The 19797-nt window shown below is 44.1% G+C and overlaps 1 protein-coding gene across 1 annotated transcript in view; it reads left to right on the forward strand.

The window, feature by feature from the left end:
• The window catches only part of cdh23 (cadherin-related 23), a 767458-nt gene that overhangs the window by 227631 nt on the left and 520030 nt on the right, over positions 1-19797 (forward strand). Inside the window, exon 9 of the mRNA XM_080215942.1 lies at positions 1004-1082. Coding sequence (XP_080072068.1) covers positions 1004-1082 — 79 coding nt within the window. The remainder of the gene's footprint in view (positions 1-1003; positions 1083-19797) is intronic.

The following is a 19797-nucleotide window of genomic DNA, read 5'->3' on the forward strand; positions in this document are numbered from 1 at the left end:
ATTATGGCTTCAATCCAATCAGCCTTCAATCTCCCGAATTCCAGGGAATACAGCCAAGTTTGTGTGACCTTTCCATTTTATATAACCTCGGGGGATCTCGGTGCCATTATGGTGAATCGACGCTGAATTCCCTCTAAGGCCAATATAGCCTGACCAAAGTGTGGTACTCACCGTAACTTTGGGTGTGGTCTGACCAGAGCTCAGTTGTAACTGGACCCTCCGCCCTTTAGTATTCTGCTGCTTTTCAATGGAAAGGTCAGCTTGCCCTTCATCTTTTAGATTATTACCTACCTGTTCATGACATTTCTGTGATCTATGGGCAGCATGGCGGCACAGTGGTTAGCACTGCTGCCTCAGTGTCAGGGACCTGGGTTCAATTCCAGCCAGTCTGTGTGGAGTTTGCACATTCTGCCTATGTCTCTCCGCATTTCCTCCGGGTGCTCCAGTTTCCTTCTACACTCCAAAGATGTGTAGGTCAGGTGGGTTGGCTATGCTAAATTGCCCCTTAGTGTCCAGAGGTAAAATCATAGAACAGAATCCTTACAACACAGAAGGAGGCCATTCAGCCCATCGAGTCTGCACTAACCACAATCCCATCCAGGCCCTATCCCACATAACCCCCTGCATTTACTCTAGCTAGTGCTCCTGACACTAAGGAGCAATTTAGCATGGCCAATCCACCTAACCTGCACATCTTTGGACTGTGGGAGGAAACTGGAGCACCCCGAGGAAATCCACGCAGACATGGAGAGAATGTGCAAATTCCACACGGACAGTGACCCAAGCCAGGAATTGAGCCTGGGTCCCTGGTGCTGAGAGGCAGCAGTGCTAACCACTTCGCCACCGTGTTGACCATTTGGTTGCCACGTTCATACAGCCACTCCATTTTTTAAAAAAAGACGGGTTTTGATAGATTTACAGGGTGTCTGGTGATGGTGAAGAATGAAATGCAACTTTGTTTGTTCTGCTGTTTAATACACTGTGTTTTGAATTTAATTTTCAGGGTAAGACCATTCGGATGATTACAGCGCTGGACCAGGACAGAGGGAGGCCACGAGGCATTGGTTACACTATTGTCTCGGGTAAGAGAGTTAGCCTTGCATTACCCTTTTCCCAGCCTTACAATATGTTTGCCATTAAAAAGGACAGGAGAACTCGATTTTGAATATATACTGAAACCAGTTTGAAATCACGTCCAAGAAGCCTGAATGAGTAATAGATCCAGCTCCTGGATGTTATCACTGTAGATGTTAACATCTTGTTAACGGTGCATGTCGCTATTTCTAAGTGGAAGTGCCTTATAAAACATTAATAAAGCCTGATAACCGTGACAGGAATCCGTGAGTTTTTGTTCTAATTGTCGTCTTCTGTAAGGTCTTGCAATTGTGCGGCACGATTGTAGCATGTAAAGAAATACGTTTGATTATCTTATCAGGAACATTGTGCCTCGGGAAGACGGGGCATGAAGGTGTTCCGCACACAGTTTTGCAGCATTCGCGCATTGATATCACATAGTGTGATTTCTAAACTTGAAACCTGCACTGTGGATTTGAGAGGTCATTGTTATTCATTCGTGGGACATGGGTGTCACTGGCTGGCCAGCATTTATTGCCCATCCCTAGCTGCCCTTCTTCAGAGGGCAGTTGAGAGTCAACCACGTTGCTGTGACTCTGGAGTCACAGGTAGGCCAGACCGGGTAAGGACGGCAGATTGCCTTCCCTAAAGGACATTAGTGAACTAAATGGGTTTTTCCAGCTATCGACAATGGTTTCGTGGTCATCGGTAGATGCCAGATATATTCTTCCAGCGACCGCTATAAGAACACCTATCATGAGTGGTGTGTTTCATTGCCATTGGACACATGAATGTTTCAGCTTGTTTGGGGTGACTGGGGGCTGTGGGGAGGGGTGAAGAGCAATTAAGCTAAGGATTTTCATGAGTAATTCTTGAATTGTAGCTCAGGCAAAAGGTTTGTTATTGGAATACTGCTGTGACAAAAGTAGAACGCTTTGTGCCCTTTGAGAGGGGAGATGATGGCCCAGTGGTATCATTGCGAGACTATTAACCCAGAAACTCAACTAACATTCTGGGGACCTGGGTTCAAATACTGCCATAGCAGTTGGTGGAATTTGAATTCAATAAAAAAAAGGTTGGAATCTACTGATGACCATGAAACCATTGTCAATTTTTGAAAAACCCATCTAGTTCACTAATGTCCTTAGGGAAGGAAATCTGCTGTCCTTATCCAGTTTGGCCTACGTGATTCCAGAGCCACAGCAATGTGGTTGACTCGCAATTGCCCTCTGAAAAAGGGTGAAGAGGGATGGGCATGGGCAATAAATGCTGGCCAGCCAGCGACGCCCTTGTCCCATGAGTGAATATCAGTGGTGAAGAGAGCTTTGACAAAGGGTCATTTGGACTCAAAGCGTCAGCTCTTTTCTCCTTACTGCCAGACCTGCTGAGATTTTCCAGCATTTTCTCTTTTGGAATAACAAAGGTGTCTTGCCTGTTTTGCGTTTGAAGATGAAAAGACCGGAATACCCTCCGTGTGTCTGTAATTTCTTGTCAGAAAATCGATTCTTAGAAATTTCCGAATGTCAGTGAATGGGAAGTGGCCAAGGATCTTTTGGCAGTGCTCGCAGCAACCTCTTTATAAACTGCAGCAAATAGAACCCAGGACCTCAACTACAACTGAGTCCACTGGTTTAGACAGAATTATTGCTCCAGGGAAAAGAGGGTGCAAACTCCACACAGTCACCCGAGGCTGGAATTAAACCCGGACCCCTGGGTGCTATGAGGCAGCAGTGCTAACCACTACGCCACCTCACCGCGATTCTATAATTGGTAGAAATTTGATGGTGGAAAATCTTCTCTGTTTTCATGACCAGTTCAAGGGATTTCAGCTGAATGGTTTGTTAGCTTAACCTCTTGGTACTGGGTTCAGGAAGCGCTGTAATTCTAATTGGCTGGGGAACTGATTGTTACTGCTTATCACCGTGGATGACAATTTGTCAAGAAACCTATTTAGTAGGTTGATCCCTTAGGAAATGACTGATATTAATCATCATCTGAGGAGACTGGGGCACGTAGTAGAAATCCTATGCGCAATACAAAACACAGCGGATGAGTTTATTGCTTGCCCAGGGGCGCACTAACCCAGATTACTTTAATCACGGGGCCTCCCTTTAGTTCATAAGAAGTGTGGACTTGCCCATGGGAACTGAATTTTGTCAGCCACAAATGATCACAGCTACGTTACAAGGAACCACTGGTTTTGCGTGTGGTCTCTGTACCATTTGTAACAGATGATTGCTCGCACGGGTTTTAAACCAAGAAAGGAAAAATGATATCCGGTCTTGGATCTAATATCCTTTACCTTTTTTTTGGTAACTCTGTTTATGCTGAGAGAATTGTGCTGAAATAATTGAGATGTGAAGATGCAAAGTGGAATGTCCTCTGCTTTGTAGCCTCCAGATTCTGGATATGATCCCTACAATGCAGTAAAGAGGCCATTCAGCCCATCAAGTTCGCACTGACTCTTTTTGATTTGATTTATTATTGTCACATGTATCAGTACACGGTGAAAAGTATTGTTTCTTGCACGCTATGCAGACAAAAGCATACTGTTCGTAGAGAAGAAAAGGACAGGGTGCAGAATATAGTGTTATAGCTAGGGTGTAGAGAAAGATCAGCTTAATGTGAACTCTTCAATTGTGATCATTCCTTCAGCAAGAAAGCTGATCACTGAGAGACCCAACTACAAAGCAAGTATTTGGTATTTTCACACATTCAAGTAATCTACGGTGCAGCAGCACACTTGGGGCACGATACCTGGGGTGAAGATCCCCAACCAGCAGGAAGGACCCAAAAATGATACTCTTGAAATCCTTTCTTACCTTTTCAAAAAGTCTTTCCAAGGCTGTGATTTTTCTATTGTTGGGATCTGGAGGGGATGAGGGGGTCCATAGAAATTTCACCTCAAGAATAATGCCCAATTTCACCTCTATTTCTTCCTTTCATTAAACAAAGACTATGGCAAATTCTGTCCACTGCCCCCATTAGTTTTGGAAGAAATTGAGCCTTTTTGGAAACTCCAGTGTATAAAGGAGCGTTTGTGGTCTCCTTCGCCAGTGTTGCAATTCCATGGCTGCAGAATGTTCTGGTTCTTGCTATGATAGTCACATTTATTGAAGTGACATCGATGTTTCTTTAACCAAATCCTAGCATACCCCTCTCCTCACAACAGCGTAACCTCTACTGTGCCATGGACATTCTCTAATGTGTCTGTGGACACATGGTGTGTTGGATGGAGCTGTGTTCCAGGCACAACTTTTAACACGCAGATATGCGAAAGCTTTTCCTCCAAAGCACATATTTCTCCAGACATCACGTGAGAAAATAAGAAATGGGATATGGAATGAGCCGCATGACCCCCTGCTGGTGCTCTGTTTTGAATACAGATCATGGCTGAACCTCTACTTCGATCCTCATTGCCGTCACTGACAGTAGGTAATAAAGAAAGTGAATTAAATGTTGGCATTTATAGCTAAAGGAACAGAATATAAAGGTAAGGAAGTATTGTTGCAACTATACAAGGCATTGGTGAGGCCGCACCTGGAGTACTGTGCACAGTTTTGGTTCCCTTATTTGAGGAAAGATATAATGGCATTGGAGGCAGTTCAGGGGAGGTTCACTAGATTGATTCCAGAGATGAGAGGTTTGTCCTATAGAGAGAGATTGAACGGTTTAGGCCGATACTCTCTAGAATTTAGAAGAATGAGGGAGGTCAAATTGAGATAAACAAGATGATAAAAGTCTGGATAAAGTAAACGTGACGAACATTCTTGTGGGGCATTCTAGGACGAGAGGTCATAGTCTTAGGATACAGGGCAGCAAATTTAAAACAGAGTTGAGGAGAAACTACTTTTCCCAAAGGGTTGTGATTCTGTGGAATTCGCTGCCCCAAAGTGCGGTGGATGCTGGGACAGTGAGTAAATTTAAGGAGGAGTTAGACAGATTTGTAATTGGTTGAAGGGTTATGGGGATGAGGAGCATATCAGCCATGATCGAATGGCAGAACGGACTCAATGGGGCAAATGGCCTAATTCTGCTCCTATATCTTATGAACCAAATCCCTGAGTCACCCACAATCTATCAATCCTGACTCTGAACGTTCTGTAAATCTGAGCATCCACAGTCCCCTGGAGGATTCCAAAGATTCACAACCCTCCGAGTGAAAACATTTCTACTCAACTCTGCAAAACGGCTGATACCTTATTCTGAGATGGTGTGCCTCGTTCCACATGCAGTTCTGGTCACCTCACTGTAGGGAGGATGTGATTGCACTCAAGGGGGTACGGAGGAGGTTCACCAGGATGCTGCCTGGGATGGAGCATTTAAGCAATAAAGAGAGACTGGATAGGCTTGGATTGTGTTCTCTAGAGCAGAGAAGGCTGAGGGGGGCCATGACTGAGGCGTGTAAGATTGAGGGTTATGGGCAGGGTGAGTAGGGAGCAGTTGTTGCCCTTGGTTGAGGGGTCAGCCACTAGGGGACATAGCTTTCAGGTGAGGGGCAGGAGATTCGGAGGGGATTTGATGGGAATCTGGAATGTGCTGCTTGGGAAGGTGGTGGAAGCTGGAAACCTTACAACCTGTAAAAAAAAGTACAAAAACAGAAAATGCTGGAAAATCTCAACAGGTCTGACAGCATCTATGGAGAGATAGATGACCCTTCAGCAGAGGTCATCTGGACTCCAAACATTGGCTGTATTCTCTCTCCACAGATGCTGTCAGACCTGCTGAGATTTTCCAGCACTTTATATGTTTCAGATTCCTGCACCTGCAGTAATTTGCTTTTATTTTAGTCTGTAAAGGAGTTATTCGATGAGCACTTGAAATATCATTCAAGGATATGGAACAAGTGCTGGAGAATGGGATTAGTGCAGTTTTAGTGGCAGGTATTACCGGTGCAGACTCGATGGGCCGAAAAGCCTTTTCTGCAATGTACAACTCTATTGGTTTCAGCCTGGGGGGAGGGGGCGAGGGCGGGTGGGGTACTCTCAGCACCCATCTACTCAAGGCTCTTGAACGTTTTATTTCAATGATATCATCTTTTATTCTGCGGAACTCCAGAGAATCCAGCTCCTCTCCGCTTCGATCAGTAGTCACCTCATCCCAGCAGCTCATTCAGAATCCATGTCAGACGGGAACATACAATAAAAATGACCCTGAAAAGCACGGCAGGAGGTCAGTCTCAACCCCGTGGGCTCCTCCAGTTGGAGTCTGAGACGTGGATAGCTCCATTAGTCGCATATTCAAGCCGGTTCCTCCCAGGGATTTTGTAAAGGGTGTCTGTAAAGGAACACTCCCCATAAGCAGCATCTAGTCATCGCCACAATGTTCCAAGAATCAGGATATTCACTGGGATTTAACTATATCTGTGCTATCATTCAAGGAATGTCTTGATTCAAGTGAGGTTGTGACTCATTGTAGAACTTCAAGAATATTGTATACAGCTAAATGGATGTACTGTTGAATAACTTGTTTTATAGATGCAAAACATTAGCTCTATTCTATTCCCACAGATGCTGCCACACCTGCTTTTCCAGCATTTTCCATTTTTGTTTGATTCCAGCATCTGTAGTCTTTTGCTTTTATCTTAGTCTTTAAAAAAATAATGGGACGAGCACTTGAAATATTCAGGGATATGGGGCGAGTTCTGGAAAATAAGACTAGTGCAACTTTATTCGGTTTGATTTGACTTATTATTTTTGAGTTATTCGTATACAATGAAAAATATCATTTCTTGCGCGCAATACGGACAAAACATACCGTTCATAGAGAAGGAAACGAGAGGGTGCAGAAGGTAGTGTTACAGTCATAGCGAGGGTGTAGAGAAAGATCAACTTAATGCAAGATAGATCCATTCAAAAGTCTGACAGCAAGAGGAAAGAAGCTGTTCTTGTGTCGGTTGGTACGTGACCCCAGACTTTTGTACCTTTATCCCAATGGGAGAAGGTGGAAGAGAGAATGTCCGGGGTGCGTGGGGGTCCTTAATTATGCTGGCTGCTTTGCCGAGGCAGCAGTGTCAAGGCTGGTTTGCGTGATCCATTGGGTTACATTCACGAGTTTTTGTAGTTCCTTGCGGTCTTGGGCAGAGCAGGTGCCATACCAAGATGTGATACAACCAGAAAGAACGCTTTCTATAGTACATCTGTAAAAGTTGGTGATAGTCAAATTTTTTTTTAATGGTTGTTATTACCGATGCAGATTCAATGAACCAAAGGACCTGTTCTGCACTGTATGACTCTGGGGCAGCATAGGGGTTAGTACTGCTGCCTCACAGCGCCAGGGACCTGGGTTCAATTCCGGCTTCAGGTCACTGTCTGTGTGGAGTTTGCACATTCTCCCCGTGTCTGCTTCGGTTTCCTCCGGGTGCTCTGGTTTCCTCCCACAGTCCCAAAGATGTATGGGTTAGGTGGATTGCCGTGCTAAATTAGCCCTAGTATCAGGGGGATTAGCAGGGTAAACTCGTGGGGTTACGGTAATAGGGTCATGGTGGGATTGTTATTGGTGCAGACTCGATGGGTCGAATGGCCTCCTTCTGCGCTGTAGGATTCGATGATTTCTTTATCTTTATTGAGATTATTCTAAATATGTTATCAAGTGTGCCACTTTCAGATGGTTAGCTGTGGGAAAGCCTGCCAGATCACCCATCAGTTAAACATTGTACCTTAAATTTGTTGTAGTTTTAAGCTTGTGTATATTTTTCCAGGTGAGATGTTTCTGGGTTGAGAATATTCTTTCTGAGAAATTTCTCAGCAATTCGTTAACCAGACCCCCTTTGTCTAACCAGCAACAACTGCTAAAAGCCCAAATTTTGAGGCAATTATAAATTTCATTACTTAAGTATCCTGGTTTATTAAAATATAATTGGCAACAAATAAAACGTAAAGGAGAAAGATGTCCATTTCTAAAGTGAATAGTATGTTCAGGACCATTCGGTTAAGGAAAAATAGATTTGCATTTATGTAGCACCTTTCCTGACCACAAAGTCCCAAAAAAAGTATTACAGTCAATGAAGTATCTTTTTTTAAAATTGGTACTTTATGGTATTTAATTTCAAATTAAAAAAGCTGATTTAAATTGAGCCCAAACATGGTCCCCATATGAGGGACAAGCCAGATCCAAGCTGGCAGGACAAGACACTGCATCCCAGCTTGGGCTCGCTGAAACAAGATCCAAGCCAACAGGATGAGGCATTGCACCCCCTCCCGGGCTGGATCTAATGCTTCATCTTCGCCAAAAAACCCAGATGGCTTTGAGAAATTGCACCATGCCTACCTGGCCAAGTGTAGGCAATGTGACAGACCCCCGTTCCCCAGAACCTCCCTCAAACCGCAATGTGATAACGGCCAGATAATCCACTAAACTGATGGTCGTTTGAAGGACATATAGGAAATGTCGGAATATTGAAAGTACCTCAGCACGTTCAAGAGTAATGGACAATGAAGAGCCAATGAACTCAGCTTTTAAATTGTGCATCTCATTTATGGAATCATACAATCCTACAGTGCAGAAGGAGGCCATTTGGCCCATCAAGTCTGCACCCATCATAATCCCACCCAGGCCCTATTCCCATAACCCCGTGCATTTACCCTAGCTGGTCTCCCTGACACTTGGGGGCAATTTAGCAAGGCCAATCCATCCAACCCGTCCATCTTTGGACTGTTCATTCCGTGAACGGGAGCTTTAACCAAAGAGTAATGGTCATTCCTGGAGCAAATCAGATTGACATTTGAAACACTTGAAGCCAATGACACAAAAGTGGCGAAGGGTTTGAATTTGATAATAAACCACTTGCTGAAAGTGTTCAATCAATGGGAAACTGCTCTCAACATCACTAATCAAGTGCTTGGATGATTCTTTGAGTGTCTCTGAATACAAATTGAAACTGATTATTTTAACCAGTGTATCTGATTAGTCAGGTCACATGTGAAATATTCTTTGCAATTCTGGGCATGCGCCATCCACAGAATGAGTGTGATGGAGAATATTGAGATGAATGGGGTCTCGGTTTAAAGATGTAAAGTGTGACTTGGAGAATTCATTGGAGAAAGAGGGGGTGATGATTTAGTGTTCCTTAAATCTGAATATTGTAGAAATGTAAAGGCCTTTTAGTCAAAGTTGTGATTGCAGAGATGGAGGGCAAGTAGACAAAGTCAATCAAAAGCTATACGGCAGCTTAGGTCATGAAAGAGATTGTTGGCTTCACTCTTTCCACACACCCATTAATGTGTGAAATACAACAGAAAGCAGCTGCAAGAACAGTGGGGGTCTGCTTGGCTCAGTTGCCGAGATGACTAGTGTGTGGTTCCGAATAACGCCAATATGGATTCAATTCCAGTTCCTGCTGCGTTAGACTTGAGATCTGCCTCCTTGCCCTGCCCTTGAGTGCAAGCCTGCCGAGCAAACAGCTCAGAATGAGGGTCAGCATGGACAATGTGTCGAGGCTTCAGACAGAGTCACGTATGAATGAAAGAAGAACAGAATAAATATCTGATAAATAATTGCGATTAAGCACCTGTTCAGAGGAATAGTTCTGGATGATTGAATACCTTAAGGAACAGTGTTTTTCCTTTTTTGCTCGTTCCACAGAATGAAAGGTGAATTATGTCGGTTAGTGAGATGACCTTTTGAGGGACATGGATAAATGTTGAAGGTTTATTTCCACGGTTTTTTTCCCCTGTGGTTGCTGACCTTTCACAGTTGATTAAAGAGATTGGGCAAAGACCCTGTTAGATCAAACTGTCCCTGGCAGAATGGGACAGATTAGCCAAATGCTCTGTTGACAGCATCTTGTGAAGCAGTGAGCAGTGAAGTAACATGAGCTTTGATTTAGGGAATTTCCCAGTCCGCATGTTTGACCGCTTCCTGTGAGTCACTGCGACTTCGCTCACTGTTTTTTCACACCTGAGTCTTGGAAGGAAATCCAGTTCAGATTGAGTTTCTGATTCAATGACAGCTGACATTCCTAATGTGTATCCAACATTTTCTTAGCAAGAGCGTGCTTAACCATTTGTACCTTGTACTCTGCTCCATTTGAAGCACAATGATAAGGTGGAATGCTAATGTGTTTTACCCCATTCATTCTCATAAATTTTACTCTTGTGAACAAAGCTGAGGTCCGTTATTAGACACAGTCTTCTCTGAGAACGGATAAGCAGCAAAAAAATTGCAAAATATGCAGAGTTTTGCTAGTTGTGGTTCAGTTCATTGGAAACCCTTTAACTCGCATTGAATGGCTATCAACTATAATGAATAGCTGCGGCCCTCCCAAATGTGCAAAGATCTATGTGTCACTTCTGCAGCGCTAGCTGGCCACTTCCATAGCTGCAGAGAAATCAGTGGTGGCTTCCTTTCTGCTGCTTGACTTATTCTACACCATTTCACTACATCTTCTATATCCTTCCCTAGACTCTTTTGTTAAGCTCACCCTGAAGTGTTGATCATGTAGATCACATTGTGACTGTGATCTCTACCCTGCAGAAATTGCAGCTCCACCTCCCCACAGAATACAACCTTTACCAACTGACAGTTCACAAAATCATAATCTTTAAAGTGGAGAAGCAGGCCATTCATCCCATTAAATCCCCACTGGCTCACTGAAGGCACGTTCTACACAGTCTCAATCTGCTCCCTTGTCTTTGCAACATGGCATATTCTCTGTTTTCATAGCACAGAATCCCTACACTGCAGAAGGAGGCTATTTGGCCCATTGATTCTGCACCAACTCTCTGACAATATCTTACCCAGGCCCTACCCCTCTAACCCCAAGTATTTACTCCACCTATCCCCTGAACCTACACATCTTGGGATACTAAGAGGCAATTGAGCTTGGCTAATCCACCTAATCTGCACAGCTTTGGACTTTTCAGATAACACACCAGTTCCATTTTGAACACCACCTTCAAACCTGCCTCCATCAACTAATAAGTACTTAGTTCCAGTCTCCAACCATGCTCTGGGTGAAAAAAAACTTTCCTCCCATCAGTTTTACCTGTTTTGCCAATTATTTTGAATTTATATCCTTTAGTCCTTGAAGCTCCCTTGAGTGGGGCCAATTTCTCAGTATTTACTCTGTCCATACCGTCAGGACATTGAATCCCTCTATCAATTCTCCTCTACACCACCATTTCCCCAAGAAAAACAATCCCAACTTTTCGAATCGATCTTCATAGCTTTGGTTCTTTATCCCTGGAATTATTTTTGTCAATCACCTCCTATTCTCTCTCAAATACCTTCACAGTCTTCCTCAAGTATGAGTCCCGAACAGGTGGCAGTGTTCCTGATGAAGACTAACTAGTGTCCTATACAGGTTCAACATGATCTTCTTACTGTAGTACATAATGTTGCTGTGAATACAGCCTGAGATACTACCTGCTTTATTAACTGCTCTCTCACCGTGCTCTGCTTAAAAAAACACATGATTTCTAACTCCAGTATCTCTGGCCACCTATTTGTGATCTAGTCAACGCAGGGTGCCTGTGAGTTACAGAATCATAGAACCCTACTGTGCAGAAAGAGGCCCTTCGACCCATCGAGTCTGCACCAAATGCAATCCCACCCAGGCCCTACCCCCATATCCCTACATGTTATTATACCCACTAATCCCGCTAACCTAAGCACGTCAGGACACTAAGGGGCAATTTTAGCATGGCCAATCAACCTAACCTGCACATCTTTGGACTGTGGGAGGAAACCGGAGCACCCGGAGGAAACACATGCAGACACAAGGAGAACGTGCAAACTCGACACAGACAGTGACCCGAGCCGGGAATCGAACCCAGGTTCCTGGAGCTGTGAAGCAGCAGTGCTAACCACTGTACTACCATGCCGCCCTGCTAAGACCCCTGACGCTGAGGGGTAATTTAGCATGGCCAAGCAACCTAACCCACACATCTTTGGACTGTGGGAGGAAACCTGAGCACCTGGAGTAAACCCACGTGGACACAGGGAGAACGTGCAAACTGCACACAAACAGTGACCCAAGGCCAGAATTGAACACGGTTCCCTGGCTCTGCGAGGCAGCTGTGCTAACCCACTGTGCCAACCAAAGTTGTTCGACCAATTTTGCTTTGCTGTGACTGGCAGCTGTTCGACATGAGAAGGGAAAAATACATCTGCATTGTTTGGGTGATGGTGATCCAGACATTGTATTGGCATTTTGGTGATCTTCTAATTGTCTGTATTTAATGTCACACTGACAGGGGTCAGAATCAAAGCCCAGCCCTGCATTGGGATTGCAGCTGAGGCGGGTGCCTGAGGCTTTGCTTTCAAAGTGTTTTATAATCAGCCTCGATCGCAAACTGATTCATTTCCTCGTTATTCACTTGGAAATTTGTTTCAGTCACATCATTCATTGTTACTCATAGGTATTATTTTAACCAAAATGAAGAAAACTATCCTATCACAGAGCTGTAACAATATTTATTTAAAAAAAAGGGTTCCATTGCAGTAAAATCAGCCGGTGAGTGTATATCCTCATCAGTACAGCAAATCACACCAGGGACTGAATAGTCCCATACCCGAGGGATTGTGGCCTTGTCCCTGAACAGTAATGTTGAGACAAGGGGTGGAATTTTCCAATATTTTATCGGAGTGTCCGGCTCTGATCCCCAGCTGAACAGCCCAGTTTAATCCAGATTTCGAGCCACTTTGTGGGGGGAGTTTTGCGCTATCACTGGGACAGGACCTGATTGGACAGACAAGGCCAGCTCCACAGAGATTGGGGTACCATCTTTAACAAGGGTTCCAATCAGCATAGAAAGAAACTCCCCCTTCAGACACAGGAGTCCTGAAAATGAGGTTCTCGCCCTTTGTGCCCGTGCGCCTCAGTTACATCACCGGCAAGGGGCGAGAATCTCATTTCCAGAATCTCACGATTTTGCGCCTGCATCGCTCTTCGCACTAACAGGGAATGCAAGTGCAGTAATCCCCCCCCCCCCCTTGGAGTTGATTCTCAATGTTTACAATAGTGTTGATTTCTATCAAAATTCTTGGAGCAGATTTCATCTGGAGAGATTCATAGCATTCCTACAGTGCAGAAGGAGGCCATTTGGCCCATCGAGTCTGCACCAACAACAATCCCACCCATGCCTTTTCCCCCTTAACCCCACATATTTACTCTGCTAGTCCCCCTGACACCAAGGGGGACTAGCAATTTAGCATGGTCAATCCACCAAACATGCACATTCTTTGGACTGTGGGAGGAAACCCATGCAGACACGGGGAGAACATGCAAACTCCAGATAGTCAACCGAGGCTGGTATTCAACCTGGGGTTAGAGTTTAGAAGAATGAGGGGAGATCTCATTGAGACGTATAAGATGATGAATGGGATGGATAGGATAGAGGTGGAGAGACTCTTCCCGCTCAAAAAAGACAGTAGGACTAGGGGGCACAGCCTCAAGATAAAGGGGAGGCGGTCTAGAACGGAGTTGAGGAGGAACTTCTTCACTCAAAGGGTGGTGAATCTCTGGAATTCTCTGCCCGTTGAAGTGGTGGAGGCTGCCTCGCTAAATATTTTTAAGAAGCGGGTTGATGGGTTCTTGATAAGAGAGGGGATTAAGGGTTATGGGGAGAGGGCGGGAAAGTGGAACTGAGCCACAACAGATCAGCCATGATCTTATTGAATGGCGGGGCAGGCTCGAAGGGCTAGATGGCCTACTCCTGCTCCTATTTCTTATGTTCTTATGTTTCTTGGCACTTGAGGCAGCAGTGCTAACCACCGTGTCACCCACGGTGGCACAGTGCTGATCAAATTACCCTTTCTGCCTGGCTGAATAATCTCTGCACTGCTTTTCTGGAACAACAATACCAGGCAAGATACTGAAGTATTTATTGAATTATCTCACCCCATTAATTAGAGAAAATGCACCTTCATCTAGCTGAACACAATTTTGCTCATTGGCACTGATGGTGTGAGGCAGCTTCCAATGGTGTCTCTCCTCACCAATACCCAACAGAGGAGAGATCATAGCACCTACTCCATAAGGGAGAGGCATCACGTGAGCTTAACCTTCTTGGACACATGGTAATGTACAAACATGGTCACATCTACCAATTGATCTTTTGGTAACAGGAATGTTTCACTCCCTTGTTCCGTTTCATAGGCAACCCTTCCTCGAGAGTTCATTCAATGGATGCAATAAAGTTGCCAATTTGGTATCAATTTACTGTAATAACTCTCTCGGCCCAAAGAGGTCCTGAGGAAGTTCTGTGGGTGTGGCACTTTGAATGTAATCCATATCTGTCCTGTGACCCAAATACTCTAGAGTCTTGAAACATTCCCTATCTGTGCACCTTTGCCTAAACTCCATGTTTTCCCAAGCACTGGAACACCTTTTGGAACCTGTCGTCATGGATACTACACCCTCTAAATAGCACCATACTGCTTGAATTTCTTGCAGTTTTGGTTCTTCACCCTTTGTGAAATTCTGGGGACTGAAAATAACCATTTGGCAGCCAATGAAACTGAGACCCAGGTGTGTATTAATAGTCAAATATTATTTAAACTGACTATAAAATCTGACTATAAACTGATTAACTGATATCAAGAGGGAGAGGGTTGGCCCACTCAAGGACAAGGGAGAGAATCTGTGTGGAGCCAGAGGAAATGGGCGAGATATTAAATGAGTACTTTGCATCAGTATTCATCAGAGAAGGACTTGATGGATGATGAGTCTGGGAAAGGAAGTGTCAATAGTTTGAGTCATGTTGAGATCAAAAAGGTGGTGTTATTGGGGTTCTTGAGAAACATTAAGATGGACAAGTCCCCAGGGCCTGATGGGATATACCCCAGAATACTGAGAGAGGCAAGGGAGGAAATTGCTGGGGCCTTGAGAGAAACCTTTGCATCCTCACTGGCTACAGGGGAGGTCCCAGAGGATTGGAAAATAACCAATGTTGTTCCTTTGTTTCAGAGGGGTAGCAAGAATAATCCGGGTAATTACAGACCGGTGAGCCTTACGTCAGTGGTAGGGAAATTATTGAAGAGCATTCTTTGAGACAGGATTGATTCCCACTTGGAAATAAATGGACATGTTAGTGAGAGGCAACATAGTTTTGTGAAAGGGAGGTCGTGTCTCACGAACTTGATTGAGTTTTTCGAGGAAGTGACGAAGATGATTGAGGGTAGGGCAGTGGATGTTGTCTACATGGACTTCAGAAAGGCCTTTGACAAGGTCCCTCATGGCAGACTGGTGCAAAAGGTGAAGTCGCACGGGATCAGAGGTGAACTGGCAAGGTGGATACAAAACTGGCTCGGTCAAAGAAGACAGAGGGTAGCAGTGGAAGGGTGTGTTTCTGAATGGAGGGCTGTGACAAGTGGTGTTCCTCAGGGATCAGTGCTGAGACCTTTGCTGTCTGTAATATATATAAATGATTTGGAGCAAAATGTAACCGGTTTGATTAGTAAGTTTGTGGACAACACAAAGGTTGGTGGATTTGCGGATAGCGATGAGGACCATCAGAGGATACAGCAGGATTTTGATTGGTTGGAGACTTGGGCAGAGAGATGGCAGATGGAGTTTAATCAGGACAAATGTGAGATAATGTATTTTGGAAGGTCTAATACAGATAGGAAATATATTGTAAATGGCAGAACCCTTAAGAGTATTGATAGGCAAAGGGATCTGGGTGTATAGGTACACAAGTCACTGAAAGTGGCAACGCAGGTGGAGAAGGTAGTCAAGAAGGCATACAGCATGCTTGATTTCATTGGCCGAGCATTGAGTTTAAAAATTGGTAAGTCATGTTGCAGCTTTGTAGAACCTTAGACTGCATTTGGAATATTGTGTTCAATTCTGGTCGTCACACTACCAGAAGAATGTGGAGTCTTTGAAGAGGGCACAAAAGATTTACCAGGATGTTGCCTGGTATGGAGGGCATTAGCTATGAGGAGAGGTTGGAGAAACTTAATTTGTTCTCACTGGAACGACAGAAGTTGAGGGGAGACCTGATAGAAGTCTACAAGGTTATGAGAGGCATGGACAGAGTGGATAGTCAGAACCTTTTTCCCAGGGTGGAAGAGTCAATTATTAGACGGTACAGGTTTGTGGTGTGAGGGGCAAGGCTTCAAGGAGATGTGCAAGATAGATTTTTAGAGAGAAAGTAGTGGGTGCCTGGAACTCGTTGCCAGGGGTGGTAGTGGAAACAGATACAGTAGTGAATTTTAAGGGGCGTCTTGACAAATACATGAATAGGATGGGAATAGAGGGATATGGCCCAAGGAAGGGTAGGAGGTTTTAGTTAAGTTGGGCAGCATGGTCAGTGCAGGCTTGGAGGGCCGAAGAGCCTGTTCCTGTAATTTTCTTTGCTATCTAATTCAAGTTCCAGTAGATACTTGTTACATCTAACTTTGAAAAAATCTGGCCATCTGACAGCATTGTGAGCACATCTTCCACATTCAGCAAAGTATTTGGTGAATTACATTCCAGTACCTGGTCTACGGTTAACTTTACAATCCTCACCTTTTACTGTCGAACCATTTGACTATGAGTACCCCAATTATTCTGTTCTCCTTTAGAGATAATATGCTCCGAATCAAACCTTTTCAATTCTTGCTCTACCTGCTCTCTAAGGTGGCACAGTTAGTGCTGCTGCCTCACAATAGTGAGGGACCCAGTTTCGATTCCTGACTTGGGTCACTGTCTGTGTGGAGTTTGCACATCCTCCCTGTGGCTGCATGGGTTTCCTTCAGGCGCTCCGGTTTTCTTCCACAGTCCGAAAGTTTAGGTGCGTTGGCCGTGCTAAATTCACGCTCAGTGTATCTAAACAGATGCTGGACTGTGGCGACTAGGGGATTTTCACAGTCCCTTCATTGCAGTGTTAATGTAAGCCTGCTTGTGACACTAATAAATAAACTGTGGTGTTTCATTTTACTTTTCATGGCGTGTCGAGAGACTGAAATGAAGTATTTCTGATCAGATTAGCCAGTGTATTTGTAACCATTTTGATGCCTTGTTGCCACAGGCACTGAGGCTTGAGATTTACTGTTATCAGCATTGTTCCCAAAAATGGAGAATATTTATAGGTTCGTATAGGGGTGGAAGTAAAAATACATCTCACCCACAACAAGGATCTCAAATTAATCCTTGATAAAACTCATGAGGAAATGCACGACATTCAATAAACTGCCTGCAGAAGAAATTTTTCCTCTTCAGCAGAAGTGTAGAATTTAATTCCAGAGTGGTGCAAGAAATCCCAAGAAAGTTCCTTGTAAAAATGGGGATGCTAACCTAATTTTAAATGTTCTTTTTGCATGGCTGGTCCGTTACAGTTGCTTGCTACACCACATTTATAATCTAAAGTTTAACTCTGTGCTGTCTAGACAGTGACAGTTCATAACCAGGTCACCCAAACCACAGTGAGTGATACAGCTGAGCAGAGGTCAAGATTTGAAACTGAATGCTGGTTTTAAACAAATGTCCTAGTAACTGTCAGAATGTGGTTTTTAAACATCGCTGAATGTGCCTTCGCAAGAAGCGCAGTAACACTTGAAGGGAATCTGGCCATCAGGTACATTTTGTTTCTCCAGTGTACTTGGGTTACGTTTCCAGAGCAAGTCCCCAAGTTTCAAAAGGTAATGTTGTGTCGTCCTTGATGCCGTATGTTCTTCCCCATTCCACTGTTCCTTGTCGGGAAGACCCCTCTTTGAGTGGCTAGGATTTGCCTTGCATTTTGTACTCGTTCCTTCACTAGCCCGGGTTTGGTCCCAGGTTTTAACCCTATGTAAATACCTCTGTTGACTTGTCAATGAAGCATCAGGAGCCAATTCAACTCCTTATGAATAAACACACGCTTTGGAATTGAGAAAAGTAGAAACTAGAAGCAAGGTTAGGTCACTCCACCATTCATTTTGATCATGGCTGATCATCTAACTCAATATTCTGATTTCCTTCCCAAAATCACTTGATCCCTTTAGCCCCAAGAACTATATCTAATTTCCTCTTATTTGGTTTTGTGTGTGTGTGGCAGATGGTTGTTATTAAATGGTATTAACTATTATTGCAAAGTAGAAGACCCAATAACTCCTCTTCTAGTGATAATTGCAGCTGTTTTCACTTGGCAGAATAAGCTTGCAACTTCTCAGTGATGCAGTTGAGAGTAGTCCAATTCCAATGATGTGTCTGTGTGTGTGAGAGTTACTTGCATTCTCCAATTGTTGCCTTTTATACTTGTTTCCCTTTCGGCTAGTAATCCAGAGGCCCAGGCTTACAGTTACGTGTTCCTAGCAGCCAGTGAAATTTAAATTCAATTAACTACTTGTTAAATCTGGAATTGTAAGTTAGTCCGTGATAATGACCATGAACCGGTCACTCATTGATTTGTTCAAATACCTGCCTGGTTCACTAATGGATATTTGGGAAGGAAATTTGTCCTCCTCGCCTGGCCTGTGACTCCAAACGCTCAGCAATGCGATTGACACAGCACTGCACTCAAGGGCAGTTGGGGATGGACAGCAAATGCTGGCCTTGCCAGTGATACCATCATTCTATAGAATCCTACAAGTACAGAAGGTGACCATTTGGTCCATTGAGGCTGCACAGACTCACCGAAAGAGCATCTTACCCTGGCTCAATCCCACTGGTGCTCTATTTACCATGGCCAATCCACCTAACCTGCACATCTTTGAAGTGTGGGAGGAAACCGAAGCACCTGGTGGAAACCCACACAGATATGGGGAGAACATGCAAACTCCACACAAGGCCGGGATTGAACCTGGGTCGCTGGTGTTGTGCTAACCACGCTACCACCATGCCAGCTTTATTAGTGAACCAAAAGAGAAAATGCTGGAAAATCTCAGCAGACCTGGCAGCATCTGTAAGGTGAAAAGAGCTGACGTTTCAAACCCAGATGACCCTCTGTCAAAGCTTTGACAGATGCTGCCAAACCTGCTGAGATTTTCCAACATTTTCTCTTTTGATTTCAGATTCCAGCATCCGCAGTAATTTGCTTTTATTAGTGAACCAGATAATTTTTCTTTTAACCAATCAACAATGATTCCATTGTCATTATTTGACTTTTTTTATTTTATTGAATTCAGATTTCAGTATCTGCCGTGGTGGGACTTGCACTGGGGACACAGGTTCATTACCCTGAGTCTCTGTATTACTAAATCAGTGATAATTCTACTGTGTCATTGCTGCCATGAAAGAGTAAAACAAAAAAAAAATCTGGCCAGAATAATTTCTGCTGCTAATGAAGATCTTTATTAGTCTGTGTGAAATAAATGTATGAAATAATTTAAGCTCAGTAGTTAAGGTTTATTGTTGTGATTTTGGGGTCACTCATTGAAGAGGGGAGTTCTGTGGACTAATCCAAAGCTGCAGTAAGAGACGATATGAACAATGGCAGTCTACTCAAGTTGCATACTGAGCACAACTGTCCCAAATCATGTGGCCTGATGGAATTTTTCCAATTTCCACATGTACAGCACCTACTATCCAAGTGAGCACGTAGTTTAGGCCATGGAGGGAAACATACAGCCCACTTGGGTTCTGAGTGCAGCCCACGAGACATTTTTTTGACCATTGCCCATGTGCAAGGTTGCCACATTCCACTGACTTCCGTCCGCCTAGTTTTTTTCCTACCGGTGTGTCTGAAGGAAGTGAGGTGCTGATTGCCCATAACGTCGACTGTGAGAGCCATGCACTCCCTCTTCATTAAAGTGTAAATATTTGTTTTAAGTCGTAGATGATAGAATCCTACAGTGCAGAAGGAGGCCCTTCGGCCC

Source organism: Carcharhinus amblyrhynchos, chromosome 31, assembly GCF_965287045.1.
Source record: "Carcharhinus amblyrhynchos chromosome 31, sCarAmb.v2.hapA, whole genome shotgun sequence".
NCBI lineage: Eukaryota > Metazoa > Chordata > Chondrichthyes > Carcharhiniformes > Carcharhinidae > Carcharhinus > Carcharhinus amblyrhynchos.